At 38.5% G+C, this 21,382-nt stretch overlaps 3 protein-coding genes across 3 annotated transcripts; all 3 read left to right on the forward strand.

Moving 5' to 3' along the window:
* Positions 1 to 445: 445 nt before the first annotated feature.
* mturn (maturin, neural progenitor differentiation regulator homolog (Xenopus)) lies at positions 446 to 10,611 on the forward strand. Its single transcript, XM_088405635.1, has 3 exons — positions 446 to 994; positions 7,712 to 7,834; positions 9,284 to 10,611. Exons 1-3 carry the CDS (start codon positions 836 to 838, stop codon positions 9,389 to 9,391), a joined length of 390 nt encoding a protein of 129 aa, XP_088261761.1. The 5' UTR covers positions 446 to 835; the 3' UTR covers positions 9,392 to 10,611.
* A 999-nt stretch (positions 10,612 to 11,610) lies between these two features.
* Positions 11,611 to 18,896, forward strand: LOC148406592 (E3 ubiquitin-protein ligase ZNRF2-like). The gene is made up of 4 exons (XM_088404219.1): positions 11,611 to 12,395; positions 13,951 to 14,046; positions 16,079 to 16,184; positions 18,056 to 18,896. The coding sequence occupies exons 1-4, from the start codon at positions 12,068 to 12,070 to the stop codon at positions 18,111 to 18,113; spliced, it is 588 nt and encodes a 195-aa protein (XP_088260345.1). The 5' UTR covers positions 11,611 to 12,067; the 3' UTR covers positions 18,114 to 18,896.
* Positions 18,897 to 19,809: 913 nt separating this feature from the next.
* txnl4a (thioredoxin-like 4A) lies at positions 19,810 to 20,968 on the forward strand. The gene is made up of 4 exons (XM_088404994.1): positions 19,810 to 19,971; positions 20,168 to 20,351; positions 20,535 to 20,638; positions 20,718 to 20,968. The coding sequence occupies exons 2-4, from the start codon at positions 20,199 to 20,201 to the stop codon at positions 20,887 to 20,889; spliced, it is 429 nt and encodes a 142-aa protein (XP_088261120.1). The 5' UTR covers positions 19,810 to 19,971; positions 20,168 to 20,198; the 3' UTR covers positions 20,890 to 20,968.
* The last annotated feature ends 414 nt before the right edge of the window (positions 20,969 to 21,382 follow it).

Genomic DNA, 21,382 nt, shown 5'->3' on the forward strand with positions numbered 1-21,382 from the left:
TTTTTCAATTCGTTTGTTATTTAAAGAGCTAAACTAGATTAAGAAATAAAATGCATGTTACGTTAAAGTGTGATCGTTAACAATTTTTAAAATGTATTTTTTACTTTAACAAGGCAATGAAACTACATGCATATGGAAAGAAGTATTTAGATAAGTTCTACTTTTAACATTTAAAATAGAACAAATCGATCAAATTCATATGATGCAAGTGCATTGATGATGTTCTATTTTTATTGGTTTATTTGAACAATTAAATCAACGTATTTTGTTTTTTAAAATTCTCACAATTCAAGCAAACATTAGCCTGCGATGAGGCAGGTGTACCTAATGACTTGTCCTATGGGCGTATTTATCAACAATATCACGCCACGTGGTTGATCTGAAGATTTATTTATTTGTTTATTTTTTGCATGAATGAGCATTACGTCAAGTGACTCCAATTATTATTAAAGATCATGTATTTCGCAGTTCATTGTTAAGGGAAAAGAGGAAAAAAAATTCCGACTCTCAACATGGACGCCTGGCTTGGCTGAAAAAAATCGTCATCGCATTTTTTTCCTTTTTTTTTCAGCGTCCTTTTTTGTGTGCATCATGCACTCACTCGCCAGGCGGACTGCTTTCCTAACGGAGCGGAATGGCGCTCATCTCTTTCAACTGATTTCCTCTTCTTTTTAAAGAGGAGATGCGCAGAGCGAAAGGCGGCTGCTGATGCGACCACCAGCTCGCCTCCTCTTTGTCTCGCTTCAACATCCGCATCGAGAAGCACCTTTGGGCGTAGGAAGAAGAAGAAGAAGGAGGAAGAGGAAGGGAGCCAGCGAGAGGGGGCTAACCGAGGATGGAGTTCAAGCATCTGGTGGAGGCGGCCGAGAAGTGGTGCTCGGGGAACCCGTTTGAGCTCATCTTCGCCGAGGAGGACGACGAAAGGCGGCTGGACTTCTACGCGGAGCCCGGCGTCTCCTTCTATGTGCTGTGCCCCGGCGGAACCGACACTTTCGTGAGTGGGCCTCTCCCCCTTTCTCGATAGCCTTCTCCGCACATGCATGTGTGTGTTTGTTCTACCATAGGCGGGGTCCCCGTGGACTCGGAGGAAGGAATGGATGATGTCATGCACCCCGTCCCCCCAACTCAAATAAACTCCCCCTGCTTGGATTACGATGCATTACATGTCACATTCCGGTCGCTGCGGTGTGTTATTATGCAATCATGCACCAACGCAGATTTGCACCATCATCCCCAAGGTTGATGCTGGGCAGAAAAGGCCAGCACACACAATGGTGGCTGCTGGAACTATTATATAAATCAGTCAAATGTGTCTTTTTCAATGCTGGGTCAAGGAGGCAAGGAAAACAGGATAATGCATTAGGCCTTACAACATGCTGTTAGCCAAACCAAAAACAAGTCCTGGTAGAAGACTATTATCTCCGAATGATTATTTATGAACATTAGCATCTCTTAGAATCCTCTCAAAAGTCGTTGCTTTAAAAGACTCGACTGAATGACTTAATTTGTCTCCCTTCATTTTGCATCCCTAACTAAGCGTCTCTAACCCTGTCAAGAAAGCACACATAGTAACAGGCAGCATAAACAGGAGGTAACTCTTGTCAAACTCTTAAGAACAATTAATATTTTTACATCCGGAATTAAAATATGTCACCCCGTCAAGACAACAAAGATGAGCAAAAAAACTGTATTCATCACGTAATTGCCACTCAAAAGGTGTGGTCAGAGGGAGAGCGGGATTGGACGTTGAGCAAAGTGGACATACATACATATATATATATATATATATATATATATATATATATATATATATATATATGGCAAAAGCATTGAAAAAAGACTCTAGGGAGCTGAAATTTCACCCATATGGCTATGACCCATCAAAGTTCACCATGGCGTGACCACTTAATTGTCACTCGACCAGGGGTTCACCATTCCTTCATTGGCTAAAATACTGCAAGAATAATGTGGAAGAAAATGAAAGTAAAAAGGTCAAAATACTTCACAAGGGTTAAATATAATAACAAACACACACTCACACACAACAGATTGTTCATATAAGACCACACCAGTATCCACATCATATCAGTGATGCTGCAGACCCGCCCTCGCTTTCTCCCTGCCCCAGTTTTAATGACAGAGGCCAGATGGAGATGACCCATGACCCATGAGGCCCTCCTCATTCGATAACACATTCAATGACACAGCGGTTGGCCGTTATATATTCAGGATTCGATATGGACAGACAAAGAAGCTCGCGTGGCAACAGACGGTTCTGGTGAGATGAAAGGACATCCATTTTAAATGCTTAATGATGCGCGTGCATACAGTGCCGATCAAAAGTTTGGAAACACCTTCAAATTCTTACATTGTCAAATACATCAGCAGGTCAACAAAGTCAGGCTATTTACTGTGAAATACACAGCAGTGCTCTGATAGTCATTTCAGGTCATAAAGCGACATCCACAGATATCACAATGCTTACTGAGAAAAAAAAACAATTAGCAATAATGTCTTCTTGAAAATGCACAGTGAAATACAGTGTAAGTAATTTCAGGTCGTAAAGCATCATCCACATCTAAAAACTGACTAAGACCATATCAAAATGTGTATAGCTGTGATCTAGGTAAAGGGTGCCTACACGAAAATATACAGCTTGGAAATATAAGTCATTTCAGGCCATAAAGCTTCATCCACATCATAAAGCTAAGTGAGAATATACCAAGATGTGGATAGCTTGCAATTGGTCAAAATGTCCCAACTTCAAAATGCAGAGCTGGGATTTGAAAATCATTCCAAGTCAAAAATAATAATACACATCATTAAGCTGTCTGTGAAAATGCCAAGATGTGAAAAGAGATTCACTGAGGGGAAAAAAGGTGCCTACTTGAAAATGCAGAGCTGTGAACTGAAAGTAATCCCAGTCCATAAAACATAATCCATATCATAAAGCTGTCTGTGAAAACGCCAAGATGTGCAAAGATGTTCTCTGGGGAAAACAAAGACGGATTCAATCAAAAAGCAGAGCTGTGAATTTAAAGTCAGTCCAGCTCATAAAGCATCATCCACATCATAATGCAGGGGTGTCCAAGCCCAGTCCTCTAGGGCCACTATACTGCATGTGTTTGAGAGTTCCGTCTTCCACCGTATCTAATTCAACTGATTAGGATCGTTATCAGGCTTCTGCTGAGCTTGCTGATGAGCTGATCATTTGAATCAGATGTATTGGGAAGACGAAAACATCAAAAAGATGCTGGATAGTGGTCCTTGAGGACCGGGTTTGGACACCCATGTCATAAAACTAAATGAGAAAATAACAAGATGTGCAAAGCTGTTACATATCTGGGCAGAAGGTGCATACTTCGAAAAATCGAAATCATAAAACATTTCCTGCTTTGATTAACATTTTGTTCACCAAATAATTCCATGTGCAGTTCTTCAGAATATTGATGATTTACTGTATTAATCTAAAATTCAGGATTCTTTTTTTCATAATAAAAAAAATCCTGACTAGAAATGGCGATGAGAAAACGTTAAGATCCATCCATCTTTCTTAGTCGTCTTTATCTCCTGCTCTTGTTTCCAGTGTAACGCTACATTCTAATATAGAAGGCCACTCACTGCAAACCTACGCACGGCACACTCACACACATCAGCTGCAATAACTGTCTTTCTACAGCACTCTTGAGCACCGAGCACTCCCACTCAATTTAAAACCATGCACTAAAAATCCTCAGAGGGCCGTAATACACTGATGAAAAAAATGTGATGAAGCAGTGTTCATTACTCTAATTTATGAGCATGTGTGAGTTATATATTGTTAGTATTCTTTGACACTTCCTCTGAGATTTAATTTGTGATCAGAATCACATAGCGGGCCACATCAAAAACTCTAAAGGGGCTGTTACATGGTCTAGGTGCTGTAGGTTGCCCAAGTTTGTTTTTCCATTCAACAGATATATTCTAGAACCAAAGACAAACAAATTGCAAAGCATAAAATGGATAGAAAATACTGCACATATTGTACTGCCTGTGTACATGCATGTGCCCTTAAGAGGCGGGGCTTGGTCAGGCGCAGATTAACTTTGACGTGTATAGGTGTGGTGTGAGAGTCTGGGCGTGAGTGATTGTAAAGTTGATAGAACAACAACAAAAAAAGGCTTTTCATTACATATTTAGCCACTGATGCCATAAGATGGTAGCAAAGCTTTACCTTTTAAATTGATTCAATATAACTTTATTGATATCACAGTTTAGGACTGGGCTATATGGTCCAAAAATATCATCTTGATTTTCTTCAATCATTCTGGGCGATTACAACTTAAAAAAAAAACAAAAACAAAACAGTGGAAAACAAGGGAATATGGAAATACTAATTTAAATTGCTTCAAAGTAATTTTCATGCTCATAGCTTTTGCATAACTTGCTTCGCCAATTTATTTTGCTATTTACAGTAATAAAAAGTTAAAATTTTGTCTGTAATTAATTTCATAACAAATTATTTTCGGTGTATAATTATTATCTTTAAAAGCTTTTTCTACTTGCTCTTGCTTTAAAATGATGTAACACTTTGGTCAAGGCTCATGTAACGACCAATCATGGCTCACCTTTTTGTCACGTGACAATTCATAAACTGACGCATGATTGATTAGCATTGACCTCATTCTTCATCATGTGATGTAATTTTCAATTGACAGCATCCGAAGTGCTTTTAAAAGTATTAATTGTACGTGAAAAATAATTGTTATCAAATTAACTTATTCAATCCCAAAAAAGTAATTTTTTAGAGTCTAGACTCCAGAACCAAAATCATAGGTATTCTAATCAAAGGATTGCCTAAAATGGCTAGCACTAAAATTGGTAATTAATGACAAAATATTAACTATTTACTGCTAAAAATTGCTAAATGAGTGGACTCTTCTTGTAAATGCCACAATTAGGTCGTTAGTACCTTTTATAAACTTGTCTTGTAAATATTTCTGCCAGCACTGTGGCTCTTTTGCAAAATATCAATTTCACGATTTTTTAAAATGACAAATCAACACACAGGCCAAACGAAAGTGCTAAAAATTACCTAATAAGGGTGTTGATGTGTCTGTACAGCTCCCACCTTCCATTAAACACATTTTCCTGGCGGCAATAAGGTACAAAAAAATATATATACATTGATATTAGACAAACATTTCGTTTGGTTGGTAAAAGAATATTATTATTATTATTATTATTATTATTATTATTATTATTATTATTATTATTATTATTATTATTATTATTATTATTATTCATAATAATAATAATAGTAAAATATAAAGTGAGCAACGAATATGCAAGGAAGAGTGTACGGTTAAAACGGCCGCCCCGAGATAAACGAGTGGTAATAATAGGCTTTGTTTTTATATAAATAACCCCAGATTTGACATAAGTAGTTAAATAAAGCAATTACGTCTGCATATAAACTGGAGACAACATGATTCACTATATAAAGTTCTTGACAATTTTTTTTTGGGGTGGTGAGACATTATATTTTGTCAAGTGAATAATACGTGCCGGGTGCACTAGAGGACGCTGCAACACAACAGGCACTCCTCACATTGAACTACAGGTAGGTCAGTACAGGTCACACCATTCGGAGCCTGACCTGGGAGATTTTTCGTTTCTCACTTAATAGTTCGTCAAATGAGTCTTTAAGTCACCGAACTATATTGCACTTTTATGTCATTTCTTCACACTTTTCCCACATTAGGGTGTGTTCGAACAAGAGGTGGAGCAACTGACGAAAACCAAACCCTTGGGGCGACCTTTTACATAATAAACAATGTGACAATGTATTCAAATCAGTTCCTTTTGTTGTTTTATTTAAATAACACCTCCCAGCTATTTAGTGGATTGACACAGGCCTAAAACAGTAACCTGGCTGGCTACATCATTACAATCCAGTAGTGTGTAGAAAATAATGCTTGTCAGTGTCAGATTTATTAATTAGACCAATGGTTCTCAAATGGGGGTAATACTACCCCTGGGGGTACTTAAAGGAACATCAAGGGGTACTTGGGATTTTTAAAAAAAACCAATAACAAACATGCACAAATCCTTGAAAAATAATTATTGAATTAAATAATTGTTTCAGGAAAATACATGTTCATAACACAATTTTTATGTTCAGTAGGTTATTAAATTTCATTATTATAAAAAGACAGCTTCATAGAATGATTCAACCCAACTTTTCATGTGCCACTTCTCAATACCTGTCAAGTCAATGCTTTACTTTTGTGAACATAACTCTACTATGATCCCAAAAGAGGACACTTTAATCCGAACATTTTTCTGTGGACAAATATTTATTTTTGAGAACAGGTCTGACACTTTATGTTGATTATTATTTGGGGGACAAATAATAATTAATAATCAAGTTAATTTCTTTGCCAAAATATTAGAAACAGTTGCCACTATCGTGTGATACAAAATGAATGTGCTACCTTTCATTAGGTTGCTGATAGGCTGATGACCAAATACGTACTATTTGTAGTAAATAAATAATTACTTTGGGACCATTTGATTTCACCAGGACTGCCATTATGTAACTGTGACCTTTGGACCCCAGTAAAACAACATAAAAATTGAGTTGATGCTGGCCTACTAACAGCATAAATGACCTTCCATTTACTGAAAAGAGGATGTGGTTGATGACTTATTCCCGTCATTCAAGTCTAGTTTATAGGCCACATATGTGATATGGCTTCAGGCCAAAGAGCTCCCCCGGTTAATTTTCTTTAAGGCTCTCCTGGCCATGCTTGCCATTTTAGGTGGCCTCAACATACCTAACAACTCAAGAAATTTTACAAGCACATGTATCCTGGTGCAACTGTGCATATAGAATCAGTCAAAATATTGAAGACACCCTCCAATTCAGTGTTTTTTGTTTGTTTGTTTACGTATTTACTCACTTGGAAGGTGGAAAGTGATTTATGATCTGAAATGACTTTCAGTTCAAAATGCTGCAATTTCAAGTAGGCCCTTTTTACCCATAAAATAGTTTTACACATCTTGGTATTTTCTCCTCCAGCGCCATGATGTGGATGATCTTTTAATGACTTGGAATACTTTCAGTTCAAAGCTGTGTATTTTCAAGTAGATAGTTTTTGCCTATACAACAGCTTCACTCAGATTTATAATGTGAATGATGGTTTTTGACTGTCAGTAACTTTCAGTTCACAGCGCTGCGTTTTCAAGTAGCACCTTTCACCTACATAAGAATTTTGCACATCTTGGCATTTTCTCCTGTAGGTTCATGATGTGGATGATCCTTTTTTAGCTGGAATGTTATCAATTCTCAGCTCTGCATTTTTAAGTAGACACTCTTTGCATATACATCCATATCTCTGGCATTTACCCATTCATTTGTGTGATGTAGATAATGATTTATGAGCTGAAATAACTTTGAGTTCACATCTCTGCATTTTTAAGTGTATAACCATTTGGATTTCTTAACCTGTAATTATTTTTGACACCATTTGAATGTGAAGATGTTTCTAAACTTTTGACAGGCATTGTATGTATTTAGGGGTCCTGAAACCATGGTAATAATAGATCTAGTGAAATCACTGTTATCTGTTCATTATAAATGCATGTATAGTATCGTAGATGTATATATATATATATATATATATATATATATATATATATATATGTTTGTGTGTGTGTGTTTGTACAGCACGTGTGGAGCGAGAGCGAGGACTGCCTACCATTCTTACAGCTGGCTCAGGATTACATTTCATCCTGCGGCAAGAAGACCCTGCTGGAGGTGCTGCAGAAGGTCTTCACGTCCTTCAGGCCTGTAAGATAAACGGAGTTGGTTTTGAACACACTTTGGAACATGCAGTGACCTCAGTAAGCTGTGTTGGCGTCTCTCGCAAAACTGGAATAGATAAGCAACATTGAATTATTCATAGAGTGGCTACACCATGACTTAAGTTTTGGATACATACATTTGGGTTGGAATTGAATTTCCATTGATTTATTTTCGTAGTTTTAAAATGAATATTTCAGTCAAATGAAAATTTAGGATGGGGCCACAATTTCATTCGGAGAGACCCTGAAGCCAAAGATGATTATATTTGATTGATGTCGAATAAAGTTGTGAAAAGGAGAATGATGACATACAGTGTTTGAAAATCAAAGATAAGAGAAACAAGACATTTAACTTCGTTCGTCACGATAAAACCCAAAACATTAAATATGTTAACTTGACAGTTAGTCAAACATTAACAAAGCATTTTATCAGGACAAAGTAAAAGACTAGTAATAATTTTTTTGTCAAAATAAATGTCTTGCGAATGTTGTCGACAAGCTGGCCCAATTTAAATGGTGAAATAAATTGCCAAGTATATAAAATAATAAATAATAAATAAATAATAAAATAATTTGATAGTCATGCTAAATCAAACCTTTGTCACATTAGCTACTAGCTTAGTCGTAAGTTAATAGGGGTTTCACTCGGCGTCGTTAGCTAATAGTTTACACACAAGCTAACAGGATTATGGGGTTCCACTTGGCAAATTAATATATATATATATATATATATATATATATATATATATATATATATATATATATATATATATATATATATATATATATATATATATATATATATATATATATATATATATATATATATATATATATATATATATATATATATATATAAATAATGGCATCCTGGGAATATATACAGTATATTTTACAGTATATACAGTATATTTTCAGGGTGTATACATAGATAGCTTGCTATCTAGCTAATTGTATGCTATATTTAGAAATATGGGCCAAGAAGAAACTCACTCAGTGATAACGGTGCATCTAAATGCATTGCTGAACTAGAAAAATTAAAAAAAAAAAAACAGAAAAAAAAAGAGAAAAAACATTTACATGTTTTCAGAAATTGTCTTCAAATGTATACAGTACTAGTGAAAATTTGGGAAAACCCTTCTTCTTTTCATTATTCAAAATTCCAATTACAAAGTACCCTAAAACCTGAATAATTTGACTTAGGATTTGACTGGTTTGATATTTAGTCTAAAATCGACTTTGTTTTGCCACATTACCTCGGAACTTTCCTGAAACTTCAAGTTCACAACCTAAGACTTACTTCTGACTTGCACATACTGTATGTGACTTCCTCCCACCTTTTTACTCACTTCATTAAAAATCCTCAGCCTAGCACTGAGTGTTGAGGACAAAAGCACATACCGTACACTAAATATTATCCGTCTCCTCCCACTAGCTGCTGGGGCTCCCTGACATAGAAGACGAGACGTTCGAGCACTACCACGCTGATGTGGAGGGCGAGCCGGGGCCCGACCACCAGCAAATGGGGGTCAGCCAGCAGTGACGAGCCCAGGGATCCTGGGGGCCTCACTACTGAATCACAAAAACACACAACACAGGGCCGACTTCCTAAAAAAATACACCATCATGTTCTTGAATGTTGCTTTGCTTTCAAGGCGTGCGCTCTGTTGCACTTGATTGAACCCCGGCCCCTACGGTCCCCTTGCACACACACACAAACATAACAGGGCTATGTGACCCATGCCGACGCGTAACTATCATAATCATTCACCGTTTTTGGTTAACCTTCCACGGCACGCCAGCGATTTCGGCACTACTTTGACTTCCCGGGAGGCGAATGTGAACGTTAACCCACTTTCTATGCTCGCTTGGTGACAACATGCAAACATTAGACAGGAGAAAAACACACACATGAGATGAGGCATGGAGACCCCCCACCCCCCAATTTGCGGCCCTAGATGAACCTCAAGTGTTTTGACTGTGATTCAGAAAAGCATACTACGCATTTCCTTATCACAAGTGACACGGAGAGCTTCTCGGGTTACATCATCATACAAGGACGGAATTTTCTCCCCCCCCCCCATTTTGCTATCTTGTGACTGTCACAACAAAAGGCCCTGTGCTGCAGTTGATGCTCTTCCTGGTTCCAGTCACATGACACCCTCATTTATTTTTATCTCTTAACTGTGGTCTTCCTAGTTGTTGCCTTGCCTCTCCCAGCACAAGTCATTCACGCATCTTTAACTTTAGCGTACTTTAATGAAATGCTTACCAAAATGGCAGTCTACACTCATTATAGGAGTAGTAACGGCATTTGTCGGTCCTGGAAAAGGTCGGAGTCAGGTAATCGCAGGAACATGAACTTCCACTGATGGTTACAGACGTCAAATATCAATTTTTACTGGGCTGGCAGTGAATCAGCTTGTTCTGTGCCATTGGCAGCTATGAAAGTCCAGTCCAATTAAAATTGAGCTTTGACTTCTATGGCTGTCAATGGCAGAGAATGAGTTAACGTTGGACAGAGAGCAACGGACTCCGATTGTACTGCCCATATTTTCCGACTATAAATCTAATTTCTGTTGCTATTTGCTGCTTGGATCCAACCCGCCACTCAGCACCGCCTTCACCACAAAGATGGTTTATCTTTAGCCCGTGTTTGTGCCATCCTAGGCCTCTCCTGATGTTCCTCATGCAATGTATCTTAATTGCGTTTGTTCCCGAGACGTGAGTGTGCAATTGTTCCAATAAAGCGTGTGAACCTAATATTTGTTTGTTGTGTAGTTCTTATTCTTATTTTCCGGAGGGGTCCATTTTGATCTTTTTGATCAAGCCCACAAGAGCAAAATAACATATTTTCAAGTCACTAAAAAAAAAAAAAAAACACTTCCCTAAAGCTTGAGGAAAATTTCCACATGAACAACAATGGCAAAAACCGGAGAAAGAATTGTGGGGGGAAAAAATGTAATTTTCCAAGTCATTGTGAAATGTTCCTCATTTGCTGTTTTTTTTAATATCATTAAAAAAAAAAACTTAGCTTTGAGAGGTGTGACAAAGCAAAAAATAACCAAATATGACACTAGCCCAGTCAAAAAAAAAAGTCGGATACATATTTGGACCTTTTCATCACGCCACAGATTTCACAAAATTAAGTTTTTAAAAATTACAACTGGAAAAAAAAAGGTTCTTTAGTACCAGCAGCGTCCTTGCACACTCAAACTAGGATAGAATTATTTTGATTTCTTTGTGTCTCACACTTCAGAAAGGGACAATATGGTGTCATGTAATGGCGCTCAAATGAGTGTAAGTGTGAATGCATGGTCTATTAGGTTTAATTCCGGAGCATGACTTGGATTCAAAAGCCGTGGGGATGTAATTACTGCAAGTAAATGCATTGTCTCTGGGTGTTAATATGAGCGCGAAAGGTTGATAATAGCAACAAGTCCTGAGCCCACAACAGGCCGCAGGGCTCACTGGTTCTGACGTCATGAGCCACCTGACTCAAGGAGCTGAGAGTCGGGTATGGGCTGGAACCGACGAAAAAAATAATGCAGCTTACAAAATAAAACAAATTGTGTGGTTCAAGCAACCGAATACACAATAGCACGCATGACTAATCTTAGCATATTGAATTCAAATAATGTTATAATTGCTATAAAAAACGGATGCGTCTCAAATAGTAACGTTATTTGTGATCGAAGAGTCGCAGGTAACTTTTTACTTTGAAAACAACGAAGGCTCCTCTTGACGTGCGCTTCCGGCAGCGGGAGGAGGGCAATCCCTGCTTTTATTTTTCTCTCCAAACCGTCCACAGTCGAGAACAAAAACAAACTTGAACTACGTGGGATGCGTGTCAACTTTTGATTATACGCTAGTCTGCCCGAGGGGCATCAGCGGATGGCGTCCACTTGAAGATTTTCTACATTTTTTCAACCTTTGTTTTGTTTCGGGGCTCCAGGAGCGAAGGGGAAGGGCGCTGAAAGAACAATCAAACAAACAAAATAAACGCCCGTTTGGGAAATTAAAGTTGCTAGTGAGCCAGTGTGCACTTTTACGCACAACGCTGAGAACTTTAAGATGTTGTCTCGACGCGGCGATGTCGCTTTGACTTGCGTTTCCTTTGTCGCTGTCACGTCGTCAGGACGGTAAGCATGTGTTAAGCCCTACTCAAGAGCTTGACGAGCTTCGCTCCGATCACAAAAACAATAGGGGAAAAAACAGCATGGGGGCCAAACAAAGCAGTCCCGTGTACGACGGCAGAACCCGGGCTTATTCCAGTTCCGATCTGCCATCCGGGAACCCCGGCGGAGGGGAAAGATTCGCAGGTTTCAGATACACCAATGGACCCGAGGGCCCCCGGATCCGCTACACGGGCGGGGGGCCCACCAGCTCCGGCCTCAGCATACCGGCCGGGGGCAGACCCGGCTCGCACGCTCTCAATCAAAGTTTGGACGGCACAGATGGCGACGACGAAGGCCAGATGACCCCCGAGGGCCACAGGCTGCTAATAGGGTCCCTCCCGGCTCATCTATCCCCCCGCCTGCTGACAGGTAAGCTCAAGATTCAGGTTGCTGGAGGTTTGTCATTGTGCAAAACCGCAGTCCTGATGCCTCTATTCGGTTAATTTAAACATCTAAATTGTACATAGGTGTGAATGCATACGCAATAGGTCATAAGTCCGTGGATGGACTTGTCTACAAAAACTGATGATGCAACCTGCCAGCAGGTTAATATGACTTTCTCTGCAATATTGTGAATGTGTGTGTAACATGTTGTTTTCTCGTCTACCCAAAAAGTCAGTTAGGATTGACTCCTGCTCAACCAAATGAGGGCAGGCACAGTAGAAAATCGATGAATAAGCACTGGATAGTTTGGGATCTGCCAACAGATGGAGTAGTGGTTTGAGATTCTGCCTGTTTTTCCAAGAACAAGAATTATAGATGCATTGTAGTCTCAAAAACACTTAGGCTCATTAGTGCATACAAACCTACACATAAACCACTACATAAAGTGTAGTAGCTTATGTGTAGGTTTGTACTATACTTTATGAGTGAGAGATAAGTACAATGAGTTTTGTTTCTTTTAAAAAAAAATAGAATCTATATATTTTTCTTTACAAAGCGGCCTGGTTGAATTCTGTGGGACCCTAAATGGCCCCTGTGCCACATGTTGCCCACACCCACCTGCTCCTGGCCAATCCATTGTTCTGAAGAAATGTCACCTCCAATTGTGGCCTTACTTTGTAATACACATCCTATTAAAGTGATCATACTGTATGCATATTTTTCCAATACCTTACTTGTTTTACATGTACTGTATTTTTCCACTGGGGCATATGGCGCTTACAGTATAACAGCCGCCGTCGTTTGATTGCAGCCACAGGTGGCTGTTTTGTTTGAGTCTTCCTCCCTCCCTCCCCCTCTCCCTCCTTAACCGTCTTGCAAAACCGGCCTGTTTTTCACAGCGACTGCGAGAGGGAAGAGTGTATAATGTAGGTCAGCAGATAAGAGCTGCCTGCAGGTTACACATTTGCACGCACACACATATATAAGCACACTTCCTGGTGGGGCGTGTCCTTAAGGAGACAAAACAGAATTTACTCAAAACAGTCACGGTCTCACATCCCACTTATATGAATAAACCTTTTACAGTTGTTGCCATGTCAATTTTCTTATTGTGACTTCTCCTGATATGACTCCCTCGAGGTGGTAGTGATTTTCCCCATGAGGAAGTGTAATCATTAATGACCAGCAGGACTTCTGTCGCGTCCACGTGCTGTTCCCCTTTTTTTTTTTTTTTTTCCCTGGCCTCGTTCATGGACACATGGTGCACATATGATTCATTGGATGCCATTTCCCGATTTGGATTTTATCATACTCCAACTAGTGGAAGCTTGCCCGCTTAATCTGGCCGAGAAGCTGCTCCAAATCCACGTATATGGGCTTCAAATTATGGCTTGATTAAACACTAAACCAGTCAGTCACATGATGCATGTTTCCAGAAGAATGTGTTTATGACCTTGTACGGTTGAAATGAAAAGAATGGCTGGAGATAATTGAGTCAAAAAGTCCTCTTCATCTTCATCCTTGTCCATTTTCTCCACAGGTTTCCACTGTCCTGTGTGCTCCAAATTCATGGCGTCAGATGAAATAGAAAAACATCTGCTCATGTGTTTCAGCAAATCGCGCCTCACCTACAACAGTAAGAATGACACCGTTGTTTTTACGTGTACAGTAAATATCCTTACATATTCAGACCTACGTTCAAAGGGTGTGTAATACGACAAGTGATCATTCCATTTAACTTATAAATATAACATTTCTTAAGTATTCTTATCACGTTGTGGAAATGAAAATACTCACTGACAGTTCGCCATATGAGAGGCAATGAAAATAAAACTGAAAACAAATGCTAACAAAAGCCTGCTTTCTTAATGCTAACAAACAATTCAAAATGTCAAAGATTGGCTAAAGCATTGCTCTCAATTATATTATGCCAAGCCTCTCCGAGGAAAGAGAAAACTTTTCACGCCCCCACTCAACGCACTGTCTATAAATAAGGATATTATCGATAAAAAAAATATATATAAATATACCTAGACCTTTGTCATTTTTAACATTAACAAAAGAAAAAAGCAATATAACTCAACTTTCAACAACTGCTACTTATTATTTACTGCGTTTGTACTGGTTACAGCTTAGTCTAAAACAGAAAAAAATAACCCAAGTGCATCAAAGTGCCTGAAAAAAAACAAACATCACTTTTAAACACCAAAAAGGAAGACCACACTGTAGAATTTCATCTAACAAAAGGCTGTAAACAATTTGAAATTGCAGACTGTCTAAACTCAAAAGGAACTCAAATAAAAAAAAATCAAACATTGCACATTTAAATACCAAAATGCTAAACCAAACCCTAAAATTTCATCTAACTGAAGCCTATTAGCCTTTAGAAGAGTATCCTTGTCGCTGCATCTCCTTCCTGATTAAACAACATTGACGCGACTTCCATTGCCTTAGCATCAATCACAAAAAAAATGTAAAGTAGTTCAACACATGATGTTGGCAGCTATTAACGAGTCTCAATTAAATACCGCGTCTATTTTATGGTTGTGTTTCTCAGGGTGTGCCCACACTAGGCAATACACACATACAATTACAGTAATGTGATCACTCCTCGCCAGAGATTAATGATAACAGCCACCTTGCATGATATAAATAGAAAGAGCTACTAGAAATATCCGGGCATATGTATGTGCCCGCAATGTAAATAAATACAACCTGGAAATACACATGGGAGCCCGTGCACAGCTTTTCCTATAACTAATGTGATCACACCACTTGGCTATTTATAAAGGAAAGAAAGAGAAAACTTGAAATCCGGTGTGACTGAGAATGCTGTAGGTAGTGCTATATGCGTAATGCACCTTTTTTGACAGTTGCTCATGACAACCACCACCATGCACATTAGAAATGAGCAGAACTGTAAAGGTGCCTTGAGACACAAGTTTAAATCATTTCATGGTTGTAACTTAAAAACAACTTGTATCTCAGAAATTATATGTATCTGTACTACCCGCCCAAAAATGCAAACACATTTGTGTTTTTAAGTAAATATCAATCGATAATATTACACCTAAAAAGACATAGCTATGTAAAAATAAACGGGAATGTCAAGAATTAACACGCAATTTTTGCTTCAATTCAATCATCATTGTGTTGCTCCTTTCGATGTGTACGCCCTGGCCACTTGGGGGCAGTACAATACACCCATCATCCAGCTCTATATAAAACCAGTCAAAACTCCTCAGCAAGTTGTAATAATATTAGCTGTTCTTCACAGAAGACAAACAAATTAACCTCTACCCTGCACAATAGAAATAACTATCCATCTCCTAATACTCATACTGTAGACATAAATATAACTGTTCTATTAAACAAAGTGGATTGGATCGGATAAATATATCAATGCAAAGTTAGACTTTCTATATATACTGTACAGTACATGACTGTGCTACAATTAAGCCCTAATATTGACATGTGAGCCTATTACCTCTAGAAATATGGCTAAATATGCCCCATGATTATTGATTATGATATATGATTATGATATATGATTATTTTTTTCTATAAATGCTTCAATGGAAATTCTATCACGGCTTACAAAGATGCAGAGTCCAGTAACTGATCTGACATTTGATACTATATTTGTGTATTTTTTTCGTCCGTTTTAGAGGACATCCTGTCGAGAGATTCTGGGGAATGTGCCATCTGCTTAGAGGAGCTGGAGCAAGGCGACACTATTGCCAGACTTCCCTGCCTCTGCATCTACCATAAAGGGTAATTTATAATTTAAAAAAAAAAAAAAATTATACCGGTAAGCAAATTATTTGTCTTGTCTGGGCTCTGAGGTCCAGAGATTCAAAACCCCAGAACTATTGAGTCAGATGACGAAACTGACACTTAGGCACAGTGCCACCAATAACTTCATTCCACCCTATTGCCATTAATGCAGAATTCAGTCACATATTTCATACGTATTCTTCAGTACGACTATTCAACTTTGGACCAACTCGTCTTCCAATAGCTGAAAGCTAAGATAGGTGCAGAATTCAGTCACTCATTTTATAACTATCCTTCACTACTACTGTTCTATTTTGGACCAACTTGTCTTCCAATAGCTGTACGCGATGGCACATATTAAAAGAAAAGTATTTCTCCTGGTGAGCAAACATTGAGTCAGACCTTAAAAAAACATTCACACTCTAAACCGCTTAACCATTACATACTGTTTGGGTTCACATTTGAACAGATTTTTTTTCACTTTGAAAGTAGATTTTTTTTTCAGATAAATGCCGACATACACAAATAAGTACTAATTAAGTATATTTAACAAGTGCAACACAGATGCTGTTCTAAATTTGATTTGGATGCATTCTAATCTGTGTTTTTTTTTGTTTGTTACTGAGCCCTGAGAACATTTTATTTGAGCAAGTGAGATAATTTTTTTTTAAAGAAATTACGTACAAATTAAGTACAGTGGACCCTCGTGCTACAGTGTTCCTGGCTCACGTTATTTTCCTGTTGCGACGTGGAATACTGAATTTTTTCATCCCCTCTTTATGGTATTTTCACGGTTTTTGCTACAAAACAACTGTCATGACCCTAGGGGCTTGGCTGTATTTGTGTTGTTTTGTCTCCATCTGCAGGCGTTTTTAGGTAGTTACACTTATTTTTAGTTGCTGTCACACTTGCCTCCCTGCAACGCCTCACTACAATTCTGGTCTGCTATTGGTCAGCGTCTCCTTACGGAGATGCTGGTCTGCTATTGGTCGGCCTCATTTCAAAATGGCAGAACAGTAAAGTTTTGCTCAATTGTGAGTGGTTACAAAACCGTATTTATAGTGCATTTTACTGCTTAATTCAAAGTTGAAAGGGTTAGCCATGGGTCCCAAGATTGCTAGTGATGTTAAAGAGAGACGTAAGTAAATGATATAAACTTTATATATCGAACTCCAGTCCTCGAGGGCCGGCAGCCTGCATGTTTTCCAGTTTTCTTTCCCCAACACACCTGATTCAAATGATTAGCTCATTAGCAAGCTCTGCAGGAGCTTCAAAATGATCCCAATCATTTGAATCAGGTGTTTTTGAGGGAAAAGGTTTGAAAACATGCAGGATATCGGCCCTCGAGGACTGGAGTTCGACACCTGTGATATAAAGAAACGAAGCTGGCGATAATCAAGAAATGCGAAGCTAGCCTAGCCTAGGCTACCCTTGCTAGGGAATATGGGCATAACAAGTGCCACACAAAGGTAAATATGTTTTCATAATAATATTTTTTTATGATGTTTTGTGATTGTATACATGTATATTACATATACGTAGCACTTACTATACTATTTTGGTACCAAATTTTAATATGTATGTACAATTTTGATGTTTTTACCTGGTGTTCTAAACGCATTAGCTATTTAACAGGTTTGGATTGCCCACAATACTGTGAATTTGCCTTACGAGCTCAACCGCGGAACGGATTAATCTCGTAACACAGGGGCCCACTGTAACTACTACTGAAAAGGGTTAAAGATATCAAGTATAAAGCATTAAGTATAAACATTTCATATATCAATGTCAGGACGTGCAATATATGCATGAAAACTGAACAGTAGTATTTACTAAGTGAAATGTCATTCTTTTTTTTCTTTTCCCAGGTGTATAGACGAATGGTTTGAAGTGAACCGTTCATGTCCAGAACACCCCTCCAACTAGCAAAGAGTACGGTGAATCAATCTACCATACCCAACCTTTTTCTTAACACTGTACGTTCAGTGTTGTAATTATGTTTAAGTGCTCATCAGGGATTGTGAAACATGATTTTTGTAGCGGATTATTCATGCGTCCTCGCGGGAGAGACGTCGATGGATATTGGATTATTTTATTTGTGTTTGGGGTGTCGTGGAATGTGCGGGGGGAAAACTACTGGTGGGAGTTCATTTGCGTCTCCACAATGAATGTTCCTCAGGTTCCTGCTGGCTCAAGCCTTTCCCGAAAAACTGGGATCCAGCGGAGGGAACCATGTTGCAATGGGAGAGTAATGTGACATTTCAATAGAGATTTTTCTGGTTGTTGTCATTGCCTGTTCTGTACTGGCTATAAATGTGAAAAAAAAACAAAAAAACAGCCATACAGAATACAAGATGCCTATATCAGCTTTAAGGGATGATTAGTGTTGATGGCAGTAGTTTTATTTTATTTTTTTTCTCAATATTAAAACGTGTCATAGACCAAAAAGTCTTAACATGAAATAGCAAATTGCTCGGCTATTCCGAACCACTTGCATGCAATCGTGTAGCATGTAGAAAGTGGAATTGACGATAGGCTCGGACATATCTTAACGGTGATTCGTACGCTCTTTGAAAAGGAGCGTCATAATATGCTGCTATGTCATAGACTGGAAAGTTTCCTATAACCTTTGGATCTTTGTTCAGTGTCATTTCTATTTGTACTGTAATGAATTGCACAAGGAAATAAATGTTTTGTCATTGTGTCTCTTTACAACATACTACCTGATCTTGAAGCAATAAAAACAGTGTACTGTAAGTACAGTCATAAGAAAGGGGGGGTGGGGGGTGGGAGGGGGGGTCTATTAAGTACCTCAGAGAATGTCTTCCTGGTGTCATAAATGTTGTCTGGCCAAACCAAAGAGGAAATGGTCTTCCCTCGCTTGCTTTCAACCTATTTGATTAGAAGTTAAAAATGATGATGCCATTGATCACATTGAACAACTCAACAAAAGAATCAAATTTGATCAAATTTGAGGAGGTAATACCAACACAAATGTTTGAATAAACACACTGTCAGAAGGACAATTTGTTTTAAAGGTCACTTAATGTGTGCATTTAAATGTTCACTCGTGTTTTATGAGTATTTACAGTCCGACTTTGAACAACAGTTAAAAAAATAACTCATCCTATTTTACAGTGCATGAATGTCCTTAACGTTAATCCAGGTTCGTTTTTCTAGATATATAAGGGTTACACTTAAAGGGACAGTGTGTAAGGTTTAGACCATTTTTCTTTACGGACAGCAGGAGGCGCTGCATTTACCATTGTCCGTAGCTATAACAGACATGGCCGCCTCTAAAGAAGTGCCACTCCCCATGTAATATAGTTGAATGAAAACTAGACCTATGGTTATACGGTATTTAAAACATTCTGTTGCTCAATTAGAACACATTGATTTGCACGTTTTTGGAATGTACAATCAATGTATTCCTTTTTAATGAAAAACAGTCTAAATCGTACACACTGTCCCTTTAAAGCCACTTATAGTCTTTCCATTTTTTTTCTTTTTAGTTCACTTGCTTTTCCAAGTGTTTTTTTTAATCATGCCCAAAAATTGTTTTTTTTGTGTTTAAAAAAAATAGGCGTAATCTTTTCTATGCTCAATGCGTTACATCAAAACAATGACGTGAACATAATGTACTTCCGTCGCATGCTGATTACGTAAGAAAACCTATCCGCTACGTTCTCGGCTAAAAGCAGCAGTGGACTCGTGGTAAAAACGAGTAATTTTGACTCTTTTAACCGTTTATTTTGTCAGATAGCGCATTTAGCAATATACTCAGGTAAGTTTGTCACTTGTGTTTTTATCATTTGATTAGGCGTTGGTGTTTAAAGTGGCATTCCTAAAGCTAACGCGATAGCTTATTATCCGTCGGGCTATCAGCCCCACAATTACTTTGATATTGCTTAAATGTTGGCTAATTTGTAAAATATGGCAATAAATTTGTTAGATCGATCCGACATTATTTCCGATTTCAGGGGCGGGGAGTGGACGGCGAGTGTTTGAAAGATGTCGTACATGCTACCGCATCTCCACAATGGCTGGCAGGTCGACCAAGCCATCCTGTCCGAGGAGGACCGAGTGCTCGTGATCCGTTTCGGACACGACTGGGACCCGACCTGTATGAAAATGGACGAGGTTCTGTACAGCATCGCCGAAAAGGTTCGTAGAATATTTAAGCGTTGTTGCATTATTAGCGTTGGTTTGAGCCTAAAACATGCTCAATAGCACCTACTAGCGGTAGATTCATTAATATCCACTATGTCGCGGCTATTAACTAAAAAGAGAGTCAAAAATGCACATTTCGTGTTCTATATAAACTAAACAATTGTGCTGCTGTGGCAGGTGAAAAACTTTGCCGTCATCTACCTGGTGGACATCACAGAAGTGCCCGACTTCAACAAGATGTATGAGTTGTACGACCCCTGCACTGTCATGTTTTTTTTCAGGTAAAACACAAGAGAAAACTTTACGCCATCTTATTCAAGGTTAGTCTGTCTCACGGTGAAATGTTCTCCCCAACCCAAGGAACAAGCACATCATGATTGATTTGGGCACCGGCAACAACAACAAGATCAACTGGACAATGGAGGACAAGCAGGAGATGATAGACATTGTGGAGACGGTGTACCGAGGAGCAAGAAAAGGACGTGGTCTTGTGGTGTCACCCAAGGATTATTCCACTAAATACAGATATTGATTTTCTCCTGTTGAATTTTTGTTTTTTTTTTGGCCTCACGTGGTTGATATTTTTTAATTAAACGTATATATTATTTTTAGTTTTGTGACTTTCCCCCCATTTGTTTTAACTTAAGTGCTTGTTTTTTGGTGCTAAACAACAATTGCCTCATTTATCACTAAGTCTGATATAAATGGTAAAGCGTGTTCATATTTTATCGCTTCCTTTAGAGCTCATTGAAAAGCTGCGTGGTCGCAAATCACCCACAAGATGGCGCCAAAGTAGTAAAATGGTAACGGGCTTGTCATACGTCTGCGAAGTGCAACTCATTTTGAGTGAATGTCATACTAACCAGTAATAACATTTATATTTCTGTTTTGTTCAATTAACAGCTCATTACCGAAGTCTCAAAGGGCTTCACAAGTCAAAAGAAGTCATACAGAGACTTCTCAAAATTACACAACAGTATCCCCTGAATAAAGCTCCCAGAAGGAGAAGTAAAAACTCAAACCCC

This window comes from Hippichthys cyanospilos, chromosome 21 (genome assembly GCF_059441005.1).
Source record: "Hippichthys cyanospilos isolate Australia breed blue-spotted pipefish chromosome 21, RoL_Hcya_1.0, whole genome shotgun sequence".
NCBI classification, from domain to species: domain Eukaryota; kingdom Metazoa; phylum Chordata; class Actinopteri; order Syngnathiformes; family Syngnathidae; genus Hippichthys; species Hippichthys cyanospilos.

Excerpts from the sequence above, each read along its gene's own strand:
- mturn (XM_088405635.1), top strand. The coding sequence starts at position 836 with ATGGAGTTCAAGCATCTGGTGGAGGCGGCCGAGAAGTGGTGCTCGGGG. Across the intron at positions 995-7,711 it reads CCGGCGGAACCGACACTTTC|CACGTGTGGAGCGAGAGCGA; the intron begins GTGAGTGGGCCT and ends GTGTTTGTACAG. Across the intron at positions 7,835-9,283 it reads TCTTCACGTCCTTCAGGCCT|CTGCTGGGGCTCCCTGACAT; the intron begins GTAAGATAAACG and ends TCCTCCCACTAG.
- LOC148406592 (XM_088404219.1), top strand. The coding sequence starts at position 12,068 with ATGGGGGCCAAACAAAGCAGTCCCGTGTACGACGGCAGAACCCGGGCT. Across the intron at positions 12,396-13,950 it reads ATCCCCCCGCCTGCTGACAG|GTTTCCACTGTCCTGTGTGC; the intron begins GTAAGCTCAAGA and ends TTTTCTCCACAG. Across the intron at positions 16,185-18,055 it reads CTCTGCATCTACCATAAAGG|GTGTATAGACGAATGGTTTG; the intron begins GTAATTTATAAT and ends TTCTTTTCCCAG.
- txnl4a (XM_088404994.1), top strand. The coding sequence starts at position 20,199 with ATGTCGTACATGCTACCGCATCTCCACAATGGCTGGCAGGTCGACCAA. Across the intron at positions 20,352-20,534 it reads TGTACAGCATCGCCGAAAAG|GTGAAAAACTTTGCCGTCAT; the intron begins GTTCGTAGAATA and ends CTGCTGTGGCAG. Across the intron at positions 20,639-20,717 it reads ACTGTCATGTTTTTTTTCAG|GAACAAGCACATCATGATTG; the intron begins GTAAAACACAAG and ends CCCCAACCCAAG.